General features: G+C 42.7%; 1 protein-coding gene across 1 annotated transcript in view; it reads right to left on the bottom strand.

Moving 5' to 3' along the window:
• Window positions 1–18,007, bottom strand: part of LOC147633694 (uncharacterized) — a 74,088-nt gene extending 56,081 nt beyond the window's left edge. The window contains exons 1-9 of the mRNA XM_086804698.1: window positions 17,299–18,007; window positions 16,352–16,552; window positions 16,141–16,263; window positions 15,294–15,331; window positions 15,010–15,181; window positions 14,825–14,860; window positions 11,776–14,724; window positions 11,535–11,693; window positions 11,288–11,398 (exon numbers count right to left, since the gene is read on the bottom strand). Of these exons, the coding sequence (XP_086660824.1) occupies window positions 11,288–11,398; window positions 11,535–11,693; window positions 11,776–14,724; window positions 14,825–14,860; window positions 15,010–15,181; window positions 15,294–15,331; window positions 16,141–16,263; window positions 16,352–16,552; window positions 17,299–17,382 (3,873 nt within the window). The 5' untranslated portion in view covers window positions 17,383–18,007. The remainder of the gene's footprint in view (window positions 1–11,287; window positions 11,399–11,534; window positions 11,694–11,775; window positions 14,725–14,824; window positions 14,861–15,009; window positions 15,182–15,293; window positions 15,332–16,140; window positions 16,264–16,351; window positions 16,553–17,298) is intronic.
• Window positions 18,008–18,469: the final 462 nt, after the last annotated feature.

Genomic DNA, 18,469 nt, shown 5'->3' with positions numbered 1-18,469 from the left:
AAAGTACAAGCTTTGGGAATGGGGGATTATCCTAGAATACAAAGGACCACACTCCTAAAATTTAGGAGAGTTGCTATTTTTGGCCCGACTCCGATGGAAACTCTGATCGCGTCATTACATCTGGAATTGAGCATATACCAAGAGTTGGCGAAGTGCCTATGACAGAATGTCTACCAGTTGGGATATTTTTAGAGATAAAGTTTATGGAAGAACCCATCTCTTAGATTGGGACATGTGGCAAGGAGGTGGACCAAAGTGAGACAAGTGGCCTGACATTTGTTAGAAAGTGGATCAAAGTGAGACAAGTGGCCTCACACTTGTCACTTTAGCTATTGTGTGGCTCTCCACTTGTCATCGTAGCCTTCTCTTGCCATTTTAGCTCATGGGAGGCCCAAATCTATAAATTGGAGCCCTCTCTCTTCATTAATAGAGGCTCTCTTGCTGCAGACTAGCCTCTACCACCGTTGAACGCTGCCCTAATGATGGCTACTCTCTTTCTCTCTCTCTAGAAGGCTGCCCATGAAGAATACCGGCTGTTGGGGACTGTTTTGGAGGCTTCCATCGCGAAGAAATACTGAAGGCAAGGGTATTTAATCATTTATTATGATTTCTAGCCATTGTACTTGTTGCACCAGCATTTGTACTTGCTGTACCTACTATACCAGCCACTGTACCTACTGTACCAACCACCGTACCGGCTGTACCAGCCACCGTACCGGCTGTACCAGCCACTGTACCTACTGTACTAGTCATTGTACCTGTTGTACCAGCATTTGTACTTGCTGTACCTGCTGTACCAGCCACCGTACCAGCTGTACCAACCATTGTACCTGCTGTACCAGCCACTGTACCTGCTGTACCAGCCATTGTAACTGCTGTACCGGCTGAATGGAGAGTTGTACTTGCTGTACCAGCTCTATTGCATGAAGACCCGTGGTTTTTGGGGAAGAATCAGTACCCACACGGAGGTATATGGATTATATTGTTGGCTCGGCATTTCTACAACATATGTTCCGGCTTGGTAGCCTTGTGTTGGGCTGTGTTATGGCATTTGTATAGGGATAATCCGGCATCTCCCGTGGGGAGAGTAAGGCCCTCAAAGCTTGTACATGATGATATTCTCCTTGGGTAATAAAATACTCCAAGGGGGGGGGTCGGCCCATTCCGGCCTCTATGCGGTGTCACACGTGCAAGCTCCATTTTCAGCATTTGTGGATGTTTTGTCCAGCTTTATGTTTTATGCAAAGTGATGATGGATATGTGTTAAGGCTGTGGCCATGTTTAAGTGTTTTAACATGCATTGATGGTATCAACAAGTGTGTCAAAGACCCTAGTCCCCCGGGCACCGCCGCCGCGAGTTACACTCCACCCGTACGCCAGTCTTGCAAACCTGATGCATTGACAACGATGAAAACCAAGTGACGGAACATACAACACCTGGGAGGAATGCTTCCCCCCTTGCCATCGGGAACTATCTCCAACCTGCCCTCACTGTGAACTAGATAGTGGATGTATCCCCAGTAAGAATGTGACCAAAATACCTGCAGAGATCCTGTAAGAGTCATGTGGAAGCACCACTGTCTAGAATCCACTCCCGAGTATCCGTAGCGGAGAGTCCTCCAACCTCCTCCCTACCTGAAGAAAATGAAACATCGGTGTCCACCTCCCAAGTGCACAAAAGCCGGAGTCTTCATGATTGCTGCTAAGGAATCTTCACCCTTCTCGGTCCTCCGCTTGGGACACTGCCTCCAATAGTGGCCTTTCTCGCCACAATCATTACAGGTCCTCTCTGCCTTCAGTTTCTCGCGGTCTAAGTTGGGCTTCTTCTTAGAAGACTTCTCCGGTGAAGCCTTCCCTTTGCCCGTGTTACGGCCTTTCGACCGTTGGCCAATTAAGGCCTCCGAACCTCCGCCCTATGGAGGGTTCGTGAATCGTTCCTCCTGGTCCAAGACCATGGGCGCTCCTCCCACGTAATGGTGCTGAGCCTGCCACTGGTAATCAAAAACGAGTAAAAAGCTGAGTACTCAGAGGGCAAATGCGACAACAACGTTATGGCCATGTCCTCTAACGATATCTTCTTCCCAGCCTAGAGAACTTCCTGCTGAAGAGCCTGCAACTTGTTAATATGCTCCCGCATCGTCGACGACTTTGCAGGGCTCATAACCCACATCTGTACTTCCAAGAAAATCCTCTTCATGGGCGATACCTTGTTGTAAAGAGAGGCCAAATGCTGCCATATACCTCTGGCCACCGTCATATGCTTTACATGATTGATTACCTGCGGTGTGCAGTTGAGGAAGATAAATGAACGGGCCCTAGCGTTGACACGATCCCACAACTGTGCCTATGCCTCCCGGTCCTTACGAATCAACAGTAACTCCCCTTCCTCTACTTCCGGCTGTGGAACCCCAACAACGATGAAATCAGCAAGGTCATAAGACTCCAGAACAGATTCCATCATAACCTTCCATATGCCGTAGTTGTTCCCGTCCAACTGACGGTCCACCGGGAACATGGGGAGTGTAGGGATCTTCACATGCCTCTCAGCCATCTCTAACAAATCTGCCATTGCGGGGATGTAATCTAAAAAAACGGGGTGGGTGGGTGGGAACAAAGAAGAACTTAACCTGCAAGTGGCTGTCCAGCAAATCAGCCAGCCGTCCTCTTGCTTCTCCTCTTCTCGAACAGTCCACCAATCAGCAACACAACAGTCCCCCTCTTGCTCACACAACTCCCAAGAATTATCAGAGCCTAGGGCTCTGATACCATGTCAGAATACGCAACGGAGATGATGACTAAATCTGGAAACACAAGAGCAAGTGCAGAAAATAGACAGCAATGGAGAGAGAGGCGTATGACTCTACTATATATACACAAGATCTCGGAATATGATACAACAATGGCAAGGGGCTGTGGGGCCATTTTATATGGCCCCCAAACAGCAGTTGGCCTGCTGTAGGGCAGCCGACAGGACCTACATCTCCACGACCAACATAAAGACACCCAGTCGGCTAGAAATGAACAGTCGGCCAGCATCATCAAGGTGTCCACGACCTGTACCACAGTCGGCCAGCACCAAAACTGAAGTCGGGTACTGCAGGTACAGTCGGCCAAGATAAAGACATCCTGCCACCTCGGGGCTGCCACCCAAGCCACACAAAAAAATACGGGGAGTGAGGAAAAATGAGAACAACACCTACGAGGGCAAGCAAACCCACAACAAAGGCCCTGGTGTCTACATAAAGACAGGAGATGACTTCTAACAGCTCTCCAGGACAAGGAAATAGGCCAGGTAGTTTGGGAAGGCTGAGTGGAGAATGAAGTTTACAAACTTTCAACACTCTCTCTCCCAGGTCCTCAGTTTTGTGATGAGTGGCAGTTTGGTAATGGCCACTTAAGTGTGGATACGCTGCACGTGCAGGCTTTTGCGGACCAGATGGTGGACAGCTTGCCAGTTTTGATGGCAGCAGTTGGCAGGAACTTTCCAGTCCAGATTTTGGTAGTTCTTGTTGGTCATGTCCGCTCCCGGCTAGTTTAACCCAGCTTACTCACGGGCACTTTTTCCCTGTGACTGGACACAAGTTTTTTCCCCGTGTGAACACACTTATGTGTGTTGGGCACTTAGCCCTAGGCCTTTTAGTACTCACTTGTACTTTCATTTCAGATCATTATTGAGTACATCTTTTCCAGCACTCACGTTTCTCTTTTTCCCTTGCAGCGGGATTGTTTCTACAGTGTTGACATTGTCACTTTCTCACATGTGATGTTTACTGGGAGGGCCTTTTACACACTTGGCCAGTGTTGGCTTGCTCTCATGGTTTTTTGACATGTTACATGTATATTATTCATTGTGGGATTATGCATCTTTACACTTGCCATACATGCCACTGATCATGGCATCACCAAGAGTTTACCTATCCTCTCATAGCATTGGCTGATGCCCGCCTCGCGCCCCCACTTTTTCTCCCCATTTTCAGCTTTTTCCATTGCTGACTTTTTACCTTTATCAGCCCTACCATTGCTGATTTTTCCTCATCAGATCCTCCATTGATGAGTTTCACTTTTGCAGCTTACATTGCATCCAGATGACGGCCGACTGATTCTACTGCCCCCAGGTTGTCCTCTGTAACTGAGTGACTTGATCTGTGTACTGGCCGACTGACAAAAGCTGGCCAACTGGAGGGCTGAGCAGGTCGTGGACATCTGGCTGCTGTCAGTTGTCTTTTGTGCAGGCCGACTAGTTGTAGGGGCCAAAAAATGGCCCCTAGCCCCCACACACTTTGTATTCTGGATTTCAGGATTTCCTTGTGTATATAGCAGAGTTACACGCCTCTCTCTCTCCCTCTCTACTGCTGTGTTTTTTCTACAGTGCACTTGCTCTTGTGTTTTCAGATCTTGTCTTCATCTCCGCTGCATATTCTGACATGTTGGTCCATGCCCAAATCCAAAGTTCAATATTCTGGTAGGCCTCAGGACATTGATCTCCACGCCCAAATCCAAAATTCAGTATTCCAGTTGGCCTTGGGACATCTTGTCTACGCCCAAAATGACCATTAGCTACAAGGTAAATTGAAAGGGAGATTGTTATATGTACATTATGTGTGCTATGTTATATGCACATTATGTGTGCATATACTAGGAGGCTAACCCACATTAGGCTTGTGAGCATGAGAGCATGGGAACAAGCTCTAGTGGAGCATGGGTTAGGACTAACCTTAAGGGTTAAGGTTAGGGTCAGGCATCCAAGGGTCACACATGGAAAATGGAAAGTCAAGAGTCACTTGAGAACCCTCCTATATAATAGGGGCATGGGGCACACTCAAGGGAGGCATGGGGGGCTTGGAGGCTTATGCTATGGTCTCTTGTGTAGAGGTCCATATCTACTCATCTACCATTTCACACTATAGCTACATGCTATTGGATTGGAGTTATACCTCTTGATGGTATGGGACATCAAGGTAGAGGTATGATGTATCATTTATAATTCATGTGTGCATCCGTTGGGCTCGGGGGTGGTTAGGTGGTTGAGTTTATGCCTGATTTATGCATGTTTATGCATAACAATTATCTAGAGAGATCTTAGGGTTTTAACAGTGGTATCAGAGCAATCTCTATTTAATTGTTGTTGATTTTTTTTTAAGTAAATTTTAATATTTACTAATAAAAATGTTATTTTGTTGATTTGTGTTGATGAATTGCACGTGGATCGTCAATATGGCGATTGAAATGCGTGTTACTACAATTCAATGGACGAATCGACGTTGCAGGGGAATTCCGTGAGTTTAATGCTATTTTTTTATTTTTTATGGTTTAAAATAAGCATTAATGGAAATTTTTGCGAAAATACCACATATTTTATGGTGGATATTTTTGGTAGAATGAATTTTCTAAATTTTTAAAATTTTTAAGAATTTTTTCTTAATTTTTTAGGAATTTTTTGAGCATTTTATGATTAAAAATGTATTTTTTATACATTTTTGCGGGTTTTTTCTGCTGGTATGCGATCAAATTTCTGTCGATTTTCTGCTGAAATGCAATAGGGGACATCATGTTGATGCATGAAATGCTCTCCCGTGTGCGTGGGATCGTCTCCGCCTCTCAAATCTGGTTTTCCTTCTTTTTTCCGTGAGAAATTCTCTTAAAAAAGATTTTTTTAAAAACATTAATCATAATTAATGTTAATTATGATTAAGTAATGTTTAATTAAAAACTTTAATCAAATGATTAAAGTTAACCCTCTGTTAACAAAGAGGAGAGGAGAGAGAGAAATGGAATTGAGTAGGAGAAGAGTGAAGGAGTGGAGATGGAGAGGAAAATTTTTTTTTTCTCTCCCATCTTTTCTACACGCAGGCGAGAGGGGGAAGGGGGGGGGGGGGGCTGCGCTGCAGCCAGCCGGCGAAAAAAATCCCCCCCCCCTCTCCCTAAAAAAAATCAAAATCCATATAAGCTAATAAAAGCTTTTTTATTTTTTTTAAAAATGAGTTTTTTTATTTTAAAAAAAAAGCTTTTGATAGTATTTCAAAAAAAGCTTTAAAAAAGCTTGAAAAATAGTGAGAAATTATGGGATTTGAGGAAAAAATCTCTGAAAAAATTCTCGAAATTTCTTCTTGAAACTTTTTGGTTTTTCATCTTCCGGAAAACTTTTGGCTTTCCGTTTTCCCCGAAACCTTTTGGCTTTCCGAATTCCGGAAAAACTTTTGACCTTCCATATTCCGGAAACTTTTGACCTTTCACATTTCGAATTTTTTTGTCTTTTCATTTTCCCAAAACTTTTGGCTTTCCGTATTCCGGGAAAACCGTTGGAATTTGAAAATTTTTTGACCATTTGTATTCTAAATGCGTTCGGGGTAATTTAAAAATTTCAAAAAATTCTTGAAAATTAGTGAAAAATTAGACAAAGGTTATTTTAAATTTCGAAAAAATGTGGGATTGGTGTTTGGCATGTGGTGTATCCATTCGGGTGCCCGTGACCAGTCAAATTCCATTAAAAATATATTTTTGATCCAAAAATTTAGAAAATCCATTAAAATTATAAATTTTCATTGGATTTAAGAATTGTCGGGCGAAATTGAAAATTTCGTGAACGATGGATTCTCAGAAAAAATTAGGAATATTCTAAAAATTATTTTTAGAAATCCTAAAAATTTGATATTTTTAAAATATCAATGGTATTTTGGCAAATTAAATTGCTAAACATTTTCTGAAAAAATATAGGTTTGGAATGCCATAAGATAGGTTTGGTGGAATTCAAAATTATCATATTTTGAGACTCTATAAAATTAGAAAAAATTTAAAAAAAAATCATGATAATTCTTTTTCTCGAGAATTTAATATTTTCGAGGATTATTTAATGTTGAAGTACGTTTTCTCGTGCTGACATTAGATAGATGCGGGTTATTCGCATATTATTAATACGATTATATCTCGTATTAATGGATATTTATGTTTAGATTAATTCTAAACGATGTATTCATGATTTTTTACCATTGTTTAGCCATTCTTTTTGGACATGTTCCTTAATTTCTTTTGATGGCTATAATTTACGTTCAAAGTGTGTTTCAGCTTTGATACTTACCATGATAATTTATTTTGCACTTATTTAAGTGTGGTTTGTGCTTAATTTCTTAAGCCTAAAAAAAATTCTATCATGGGTTAGTTGATCGGTTTGTTTTGGTGGATTTTTATTGGATGTTTTCCAAGTTTTATATGGACTCATCAAGTTCTGCCTAGATCACTTGTGTCTAGGAGTTTTTTATTGAGTGCTACACATATGTTTCACTTGCTTACTTTGGAGTTTTGCTTGAACGACACAAAGTAATCCCTCACATATATTATCTTATGGGATAATTTCGGCTCAAGATTGTTGCTTTGCTTACATCACTTAGCATGTTGTCCTCAACATTCAAAGACAATCTCATTTTATAAATTCACTAGAAGTTATAGTGTGGGCATTCTCTAGATAAACATCTTTTATCTATAGCCTGCACGTTTTGATGAGGGTAATCTCATTGGCATTTTCACTTGTTGAAATCTCTTTCTTTAGAGTTCAAACAAGTTTATCTTGTTGTGTTCGGATAAGGAAATTTGGATTCTTTCTTTGTTGGCATTTCTTTCTCTAGTTCCGTACTTTAGGTGATTTATATAGTCAACCTGATTGTTTACGGATGGACATATGTGACTCATCGAGACGCTGATGACTCTCTATGTTGATATGGGTAACTCGGGACGTCGATTATTCCATATGCAGATGTGGGTATGTCTGGGCGCCGATGAATCCATGGTTTCTGCTGTTATAATGCCATGTTTTCCTACTTTATTCCGAATGGTTTACAACGAGGAAGTTACTTTGAATGTGAATTGCTCTAATCATCCGCAGTCTGATGGGCAAACAGAGCATATGAATCAGATTATAGTGTATATGCTTCGTGCATATGTCTCTAGAAAATCATCATATTGGAAAAAATATCTTCCAATGATGGAATTTGCCTATAACAGTTTTAAATACACGGCTATTGGTTTTAGTCCGTGCATACGTATGTATGGGTATCAACCCAGGGCACCTATTGATGTCGGTCTTAAGGACATCGAGCTTGATGTATCGAGGGATTTCTTGCGTGATATGCAAGAAATGCTGACCGAAGCTCGGGATTCTATCAGGAGTGCTCAAGATAGGGCACGGTTTTATGCTAATAGGGGCGCTCATCTCGGTCTTTTGAACCAGGAGCGTTGGTTTATTTTAATGTTCCTAAAGACTCTCAAACTTTGTCAAAAGAAAAATGCTCGAATTTATCTCCTAGATATTGTGGTCAAGTTCGAGTTATACATCGGATTGGCACGGTTGCGTTTGAACTTAAAACTACCTCCACATGTTAGAGTTCATCCAGTCTTTCATATCAATTAGATTGAAAGGAAAACTGGGAGGTGAGGATAACACAGTTACTCCTCAAGAACTCGTTGAAGTTGAAGATTTATCCTATGTTCCACATGAACCTGATAAGGTACATGAATTCAAGGAAAGGAAACTTTGTGGTTGACTTATCCCTGAGGTTAAAATTAGGTGGATTGATAGGGAAATAGAGGATTCGACTTGGGAGTCGGTTGAGATTGTTCAGTGCAGTTCTCCTTCTTTTCATTGCAAGAGTACAATGTTTTGAGAGAAGGGAAGTATGTTATATGTACATTATGTGTGCTATGTTATATGCACATTATGTGTGCATATACTAGGAGGCTAATCCACATTAGGCTTGTGAGCATGAGAGCATGGGAACAAGCTCTAGTGGAGCATGGGTTAGGACTAACCTTAGGGGTTAAGGTAAGGGTCAGGCATCCAAGGGTCACACATGGGAAATGGGAAGTCAAGAGTCACTTGAGAGCCCTCCTATATAATAGGGACATGGGGCACACTCAAGGGAGGCTTGGGGGGCTTGGAGGCTTATGCTATGGTCTCTTGTGTAGAGGTCCATATCTACTATCTACCATTTCACACTATAGCTACATGCTATTGGATTGGAGTTATACCTCTTGATGGTATGGGACATCAAGGTAGAGGTATGATGTATTTCATTTATAATTCATGTGTGCATCCCTTGGGCTCGGGGGTGGTTGGGTGGTTGAGTTTATGCCTGATTTATGCATGTTTATGCATAACAATTATCTAGAGAGATCTTAGGGTTTTAACAGAGATTGTCCAATACATTTTGTAAATTGCATGGCATACCTGCATGCTTGGAAAATGTTTTTGCATGAAATGTTTTATTACTTGTAAGATCTATATGTCTAGCTTACCAGTACAAGAGTTGTTAGTTATAATCTGTTTTGCAGGTATAAACTTCATTAAAGTGTGAGCGGACACTTTATAAGTGAGTTCGGCATTTTTTAATTCCTGATTGGCCACCACAAAGTAAACAAGTACCTTTTCATCCATTGTAATGTGGACAATCTTATGGTCACCTTTACCCACACTCACTTATGGGACGGGTGTGGCCATACATGAGTTGGCCCAATGGGCACCACCTTGCATGCCCCAACAACAAGAGAGAGCCCATGAGCAAGAGCAAGCCTTCCCTCTCCAACAGCAAGACCAAGCTCGTGAACCTCAAGACTCTTTCCCCCCCTCTCTTATGGGCACCTTTCCCCACACTCACTTATGGGAGGGGTGTGGCCATATGTGAGCTGGCCAACGGGCACCACCTTGCACGTGAGGAACCTTAGGACTCTTTCCCTCTCTCCCACAATAACGCGCATCTCTACAGATTCTTTTAAATTATAATATATCCCAACCCTCTAATTCTCTCAACTTTCTTCATCATTTTGATTTACATCTACTATAAATTTCCATCTCCTTGTTTCAAGCCATTTCTATTGTGGAGATATCACATGTTCCATTGCATGCAATTTCCTTGTTTCAAGCCATTTCTATTGCGGAGATATCAACTATTTCCATTGCATGCAACTATGGTCCCTTCCCTCTGCCATTTCAAACACCGTTCTCATCTTGCTTGATATAGCAAACTTCACATGCTTCTTAAATCTAAGAAATATATTATCATAGCCATGTCCCTCTTTGTGTTTGTCTCTCTCTATCATAGTCATGCTGTGCATGGCAGATTTGGAGGGCCGGTCATAAATACTCACATTCCATCTCCTGTTTGGAGGGCCGGTCATAAATACTCACATTCCATCTCCTATTTGGACCAGAGTTTCGGGTCTACGCTTTATGTGCATTGAAAAAAAGAAGATGGATCTTCAAGCCACTGGGGTGAAGCTACTGGCTACTGATCTAGGTCTTCTCTCTGCCACGTTCTAGCAAAAAAGACACCCGGGAGCTGCAGCAACGGCACCTGTTTTCCAAACAGGAACAACAGACCAAAAGAGTCATTCCCACATGTCATTGGTAGGGGGAGTGGAGGTGATTGTTGCCTGCAAACCATACCTCTTACACCTTGGCGTTTGCAACCTCCCAACCCCGACATCACGTTTTTTCCTGTGAGAAGCCATTGCCAATCCTATTGAAACAACGAGTAAATCGTTGGTTGGCAAGTCAAGAAACATCACATTAAGCTTGCCCTTCCAGAAATAATATTCTACCTAGTCATCAACAGAAAGGTCTTCAGCGCCATCATAATCACAGCTGTGTCATTGCCATCATAGTGTGCCCTCAACCAACTCTTCCTTGCATGGTAACCTTGCACATTCATGAACTTGATCCTCCTCACACACATGAACCTGTCTAAGGAATGCAACTAAACCTAGGATGTGGTGGCATGATGACTTCTGTCTTATGTTTTGAAGGTTGCCATTTTCGTTTCATTGGGCTGTTTTGAAAACTATGCTGCAGAATGGTGTGACAACTCAGCAAACGTATTCCGAGCATGATGCTGACAGGTGCTGGTACAAATGTACAACAAGTCAGCACGGACACCAGGATTTCCAACAGTGCTGGCAGTTTAAAATCACGTTTCTGCTCCGTTCAATCAGGCAACCCATCTCTTAACAGTGTAATCTACCCTTTGACAAGCCCTAAGAATGACATAAAAAGAATGTTGGTGTGACAACTCAGCAAACACATTCTGAGCATGATGCTGACAGGTGCTGGTCAAATGTACAACAAGTCGACACGGGAACCAGGATTTCGAACAATCAGGCAGCCCGTCTCTTAACAGTATCAATCTACCCTTCGACAAGCCCTAAGAATGACAAAAAAGAATGTTTTCTGATGAATTACAGTTAGAGATGATGAGCAAGGTGCATGTATTACAGTTAGAGATGATGAGCATGGTGCATGTACCTCTTGCAATCGCTTCACTTCTTCCTGAAGGACATCCTGCGTGTGCATCCTAGACAAGAGTTCTTGCTCTCTTCTTGAGAGGAATGAATTCTGATTTTGCAGGCGTATTATCTGTTTATAAACCACCGCCAACATCAAGCCAATTATATTAACTCTCTATACAGACCATAGCCAGTAAGCATACTGCAAGCATTCATTGCCTTGTACATGCTACAAGAAAACCAAAGCCAAAAAATTAAAAATCCACCTCATTTTTCAATTGGTCTGCCCCTGAATCAATCAGCCCAGCCGCTAGCTGCTCGTTTGAGAGCTCCAAATGCTCAATCTTACCACAAAGATCAGTTTCTCTCTGTGTAAACTCTCTTCTACAGATAATCAATTGCTCTTTACTAGCTTTAGCTTCATCCTGGCACCATCACCACCAAAAACCTCATGTTAATAGATAGCACAAGAAAGTTTAAACTCATGTTAGGCGTACAGCTACTCACTTCTAGGCACTGCAACCTTTCCCGCAACTCCAAAACCTCTTGTGAGTCTGCAGAAGGTGGCAACAAACCTACTTTGCTGTTACCACTGTCCATAGGCCTGTCATCACCCCCTGTAGCCTCAAAAAGCATTAACTGCTGTTCCATTCTAGAAAATGCATCAGCCTTATGCAGAAGTTCCTCTTCCAATAATTCAACCCTCCTCTTTAACTCTTTCTCTTCCTCCTCTTGATCCACCAGCTGGTGTTGCAACACACACTCAGTTTCCTGCAGCTTCTGTGTCATATCATTGCAAGAAATTCTTGATGCATTGAGTTCCCTAGCCAAGTCCTCTATCTTGATCTCCGAAGCCTTTTGCAAAGAAGACAACTCCTCCTCCAACTCTTTCATCTTCTCTTGCATATGCTTGAGGGAGTGCTCAAGCTCCATTTTCTCTGCGCAGAGTTCAGCGGCTTCAACCATAGCCTGTGAAGCCAGTTTCTCCTTTTCATTCACTGTCAAGGATAGCTGCTCAAGCTTACTCTGTAAAAGATCAACTGCAGCAGCATTCTCCTTTTGCAGTGCAATCAGTGCTTCCTCCGCCCTGTTTGCATGATTCTCAATACCCTCCTTATGCCTAAGAAGAGACTCTACTTCTACTCTTAAAGTTTCCTCTCTATGGTCACCTTCCCGCTGCCGCTGCATTATCTCAGCCTCTAAAGCAGCACACTTTGCTTGCATTACTGTGCCTTCACTAGCTGCCTCTTGCAATTGTTGCTCAAGACGAAATTGATGAGATTCTAGCCTCCTATTTTTAGTTTGATGGTCAAGACTGTTACCATGGGCAATCTCCATCTCTTCCCTGTAAGATTCTCTGTCTTCACACACATTTCTAAGCTGTACCTCTAAGCCTGTTACCCTTCCAGACAATCCCACATTCAGTTCTTCCAAGTTTAGAATTTGAGCTTCCAGTTTCTGCTTATCACCAAGAAGCTCAGATGCTCTACTCTCCAATGTTCTCTTTGCAATCGAGTGCGAATCAAGGGTGGTCTTTAAAGCTTCTACTTGTTCCACTAACTCTTCAAGCCTTTCTGCCGCAGCCCTTCTTTCACGCTGCGCATCATCCAGCTTCTCCTGCATATCAGCCTTCTCCATCTCTATGAGTGATATGTTATGACCCATTTCCTCCATCAGATCTCGAAGTTTTGCATCTACCAAAACCTTTTCGTTATTAGCTTCGAACAATAAAACTTCTAGCTTTTTCTCAGTGGCCACTCGATCTGCAAGCTCCTGGGTAAGCTTGTCAACTTCAGCACAACGCTCCACAACTTCCACCTCCAGTTGTGTCTCAGTATCCAGAAGAGTTTTCAAATCCTCACGAAGCTTGGTGATCTCTGCATCACCCTCCTTCAGTAGCTCATCTTGCTTAGCTGTCTCTTGCAACAAGGTCTGCAACCGTAATTCAAGCTCTCCTTTCTCCTTTTGTAATGCATGCACCATATCTTCCAAGGATTCTGTTTTCCTCTCAAGCTCTTCTATTTGCAGCTTTAGTTCAGCAATGAAATCTTGTGTTTCAGCCAACTGGTTGCCTGAGGGCTGTCGTGGTGATCCTCCTGTTTCAGAAACTGGAAACCGTCCTGGGCTTGCTTCAAGCTCTGCAATCAATTCAATCTTCAATTCCAGATCCTTATTAGCTCTGTTGAGTTTGTAAAGAAGCTCAATATTCTCATCTGTAAGCTCCTTGCAGTCTATCTCCTGCTCCTCCATTTTCCTCTTCAGCATTTCTATGGTCTTCAACAAGTCATCTGAATCATGTATCACTGGCTGAGAATTACCAGCTCCACTCTCTAAATCCTTGAGTTTTGATATGAGCTCCTTAATCTCTTCATCTTTTTCCATCAGCTTCTGTGCAGGCTCCATCTCTAGGGCACTCAATTTTTTGCTCCATTGTGCATGATTCATAACATATTCTCTTTCTTTTTCGGGCTCAAACCCTACTTGAGACTCCAGCAGCTTGATTTCTTTTTCTTTCTCTGCTAGCATGACCTCAGCAGCCATTAATCTCTGCTGCCACTCCACCTCCTTCTGCTTCCATTTCACCTCACCATCAAGCCTAAAATGACTGTCATCAGCAGATGCAAAAGCCCTCTTAGTGTTAACTGTATCCTGCACTTTAGAAAGCTCCTCTTCCAGCTTTTTTTTCACCTCTGCGAGCCTGTCAACCTCACTGTTCCTCACATCTAAAGTCTCTTCAAGCTCTGTCACTGCAGAAACAAGCTCCGCATTTGAATCCTGTGTCTTACGGAGCTGCAACTGCAGGTTGGCATTGACTTCCTTTTCGTAGTTAACTTCTTCTTGTAATGCCTTGATCAGCCGTTTGGAATCCTCTATCTCCCACCTACTATAATTATCCCCACTGCCCCACTTCTTGGGAGCCACCTTAGAGGCCTTCTGCTGTTCAACCTCTGATCTCAAACTATCACGTTCTGCTTCCATAGCCGACATCTCAACTTTGAGGTCTGCCCCATTCTTCAGCTCAAATGCAAGCTGCTGCTTCAGAGTCTCAACATCAACACTTAATCTCCGTGCCTGCCTTTCCCACATCAAAGTCTCTTCTCGCATCTCTTGAATCGTTGCTTCAGCAGCTTCCAGTTTCTGGGGTAGGCCTGTAGCAATCCTGGCCCCATTTTCCGTAACTGGTGTGCCCAGATTGGGATTTGTACGCTCAGTTTGCCAACTGTATGCATTGGATGGGTTGGCAACCCCACTTTGGTGCTTTGCATAGGAGGATCTGCTGCTTTCTTGGCTGTCTCGACTTACAGCAGAGTTGGGCCGATTGGGCAAATGATTTCCCCATCCAAACGATGACACATCTGCATTTGAAAAGTCTTTAACCAGCCCATTGCTGGCATAAGGAAACGAGTCAAATGAATCAGAACTGTGCTGTGAGGCAGCTACAGATGCGGGCCCATCCTGCACCACATACATGGATTGTTAAGAGCAAGTTGAGTAAAACACAAACTCAACTCTGAAGATAAACACAAACTCTGAAATAAGATTTTTGATGTCTTACCCTTTGAAGGGTACTTGGAGAAACACCTCTTTTTGTCTGCAAAATGGCAAGTTCATAGTTAGTCAAACCAGCAAAACAAAGCCTTCCGCACTGCATGCTTTCTCAAACAAAGCCAAAAACCACCCTCACAGAGGCAACTGATGCTTTGCAAGCTATAATAAGTAAAACTGCCCATAAGGTTTTACCCTGTATTGCCCTTGAGAATCTGGCAAATACGATCGCACAGTGAGATTTTGGCTTGCCGAGGACCCAACACTACCAGTAGTTAAATTTTCAGAAATATCTGAGTTGCTGCTATTGTCTTCTGAACCTAGATATTCTTGGTCCAAACTGCCACTTCTTTGACCTTCAAACTCTCTGCAACACACTACAAAAATCTCAGATGTGTGTTATCCTCTTGACACTGACTAATAATAGCACCCTGCTTGTTATAGTGCCTAAGGTTTGAAGCTGCCAAACAGGGGGATACCTGGACCCAGCTTTTGGCGTCAGACACTGGATTTTCACCTGATAAAAATGGCAGATTATAGATCAATCAAAAGGTCATTGCAAGCAAGCATGCCGGTAGAGTGGAGAAATTAACTACAATTTTCTGCAGTCAAAGTCAGGTATCACACTGGAATTGTATCCTTTTAGTCATGGGGATATACCACTCTTGATCCAATGGGCCTCTGAGAGATTGAATTAGAGAACAAGAAGAGTAGATTGCGAAAAGCAGTCCAGGTAATGACAGAAACAGATCAGCAGCAACATTGCCCAATTACAGATAGCAGATTTTGGGGGGCAAAAGGCTAGCTATGAGCTCCCAAGCATGGGCAAGGCATTGGCAGGAAGAAAACCCACAACAACCAAAGCAGCAACCAACTAGCCAGTAAGAGCATGGAGCACGGAACAAAAAGAGCAAAGTTCCAAGAAGTGACCAGAAGGAAGGAAGAAATAAAAGTGTGGTGGAGCACCTAATTGCTCACCTCCTCCATCATCCCCCCTGCCCCCCACCCTTCCCTGCTCCTCCAGCATTCCACCATACTTGCAAACAGTTTCCAGCCCCAGAACAGCCCAGATCCAGCATGAAACACGGCAAAGAAGCAGAGGAAGGTCGGAGCTGACAGTTTGCATTAAATTCTTGCATCATTGCTCTGTTCCCAGCCTGTTAGATGAAGAGAGCTGAGGTAATTCTTGCCCAGTTTCTTTCCACTTTTACTGTGTACTTAGCACTTTCTTAAAGCATTAAGGAAGGTCCTGCTCCCATTTAAACCCGGTACTGTGTGCCTTCTGGTAATCTAAAAGCAAAAGACAGGTTGATAAAAACAGCTTACATGCAGAACAGTGCCTGCACTGCAATTCCTCAGAGGCAACGAGATGGTATCAGGAGACTCTGCAGTGACATATTCCGAGAGATTGATTGTCGCCTCTCCCAAGATACCAACTCTAAGTGAACCCTGTAAAACATTTCAGCAATTAGCAAATCAATTCACACCAAGTGGCGAGGCTTTTTCAAACACGGTAGAGATAGCAAGTAGAGCATACCATTTGAACGAGAAGCTTATACAGCTTTTCATCATATTCTCCTGTTGAGGGATCTTGTGTCAATCTCGTGGACTCAATAATGGGGTCCAGCCATTGGCAAGTGCCATTTCGGACATGGCCTCTGGATGTTTTCACTGTAATTCTGCCCGTCTCAGCAGATACCAACGAAACCACTAATTTGTCCCAGCCGGAACTTGGCACCTGCACCATTGACCCACTTGATTTTTACCATTATAATGCCTATCACATACATGAACAGAACAGACATGCATCGTACATAAACAATGTATGCATGTCATTTCGTATCATATGCATACACTAAGTTGATATGTCTGATCCTATACTTCATACATCAATTGATCAAAAATTAACCAAGAGCAGATTGTAGCTTACAATGCCAATCGCATGCACAACCTAAGTAAAAATAAGGATGATAATGCTAATCACATTTCCAGATTGGATGGAAATTACTACGCTGTTCACATGCATATGCATTATGCTGTGTAGATCATGGTAATTATCATGGGTTAAGCGAATAAAGTACAGATAAATTAAGTGAAGTATGCTGTAAAATGCCAGTCGCTCTAGTAGCCCCAAGGCACGGCAGGTGTTCGTAACCCACAACCAGCAAAGGACTTTGTCTATGAGAAAAACTAATATTCTCACCATGGGTTGTGAAGTGTTAGCGACTTAGCAACACTCCTTGCCCGGAAGGAAGATGGCTGCTGATTTCTTGTGCTTTGAACCAAACCATATGCAGCATGGATGTGGCCGAGTGCAAGTCTGGGGTAGCTAAGAAAATAGCTGCCCCTCGCCCATGGCCTCCGAGGCTGAGAATGGGAAGCTATGAAAAAATATGCAATAAAACGCAATGGCCACTGAAAAAAACAGCAAACACTCGCGTGCGCGCACGCACACACACACACACAAATCATATTGAAGCTCACCCGGCTGGCCTGAAACTGAAGTCTGAAGTCGAATTTGGTCCCCTCTGCTCTCCGCCTACTGGTCGGCTTCACTTTTCGTTCCATCACAACAAAAGTGTTTTACCGTTGTAGAACTTGATGGCATGTCCTGTGTTTTCCATCAAAGCAGAAGCTACAGTGATGTTTAATAGTTGCAGAACAAGAAAACACGTGCTCCTCAAGAAACCCTAACTGTATAGGGTTTGTTCAGAAACCCAGATAAAAAGTTCTCTGCTAATGAAAACCCCCTTCCTTAAACCCTAACTGAAGCTTTAAAAAAATCTTGATTATATGGTGCCCTGATAGGAAGCCTGATCACGTCAAACAGCTCCAAAAAAAAAATTGGATCGCTTGTTTGCAAATCGAGCTTTTGGCAAACTTCAGTGCATCCCGAAATTTGAAGTTTTTCAGAAGATTCCAAGGTGAAGACACTTCTGGCGAAACGACAAGCTCGGTGGTAATGGCGATGGCGATGGCGATGGCAATGGCAGAATCGCGAAGTTTTCAGATTTCAGGCGATGGCAGAATCGCGAAGTTTTCAGATTTCAGGCGATGGCAGAATCGAGATTTGTGGGCGATGGTGAACACCGAAACAAAGAGAGAGAATGTTGGAAAAGGACAAATGGTGGTGGTGATGTTCGACGGGAATTACCACCGCGTTCTTGCCGGCCGGATTCGAAACCCATGACATGGTTAATCTTACATGACACCAATTATTTATTGATGTAATAAAATAACGAATCGATACGATCTATTGTTTTTTTTTTTTTTGAAATAACAGCACAAACACCTTCAAATATAGAAGCTCGAAAGTTAACCCAACTCTTTGATGATAGAAACGAGGATTTCTTATGATAGATTCTACCTCCCGTTTCTTTGTTATTAGACATGTCCCTTGACAATTCCAACATCATCCTATCATATCTACTGATTAATGGCATTCTGGTTGGAGGATTTGAGATCAGCAAAAGTCAGTATATAAGACTGTCCCCTTGCCCCTTTACTGTTTGCATTAGCCACTCATCCCTTGATACTACATATTCAGGCTAGCTACATATTCATTAATTAATAGAGCTCTAACAAGCTCGATTAATTAACGAATGTTCTAAAGTTTAAAACCATAACGATCGCAATATATTAAGGTTATTTTTTA

Source organism: Cibotium barometz, chromosome 11 (genome assembly GCF_041138505.1).
Source record: "Cibotium barometz isolate CiBa-2024 chromosome 11, ASM4113850v1, whole genome shotgun sequence".
NCBI lineage: Eukaryota > Viridiplantae > Streptophyta > Polypodiopsida > Cyatheales > Cibotiaceae > Cibotium > Cibotium barometz.
The sequence above is the reverse complement of the archived record's forward strand: the minus strand, read 5'-3'. Positions and strand labels throughout refer to the sequence as shown.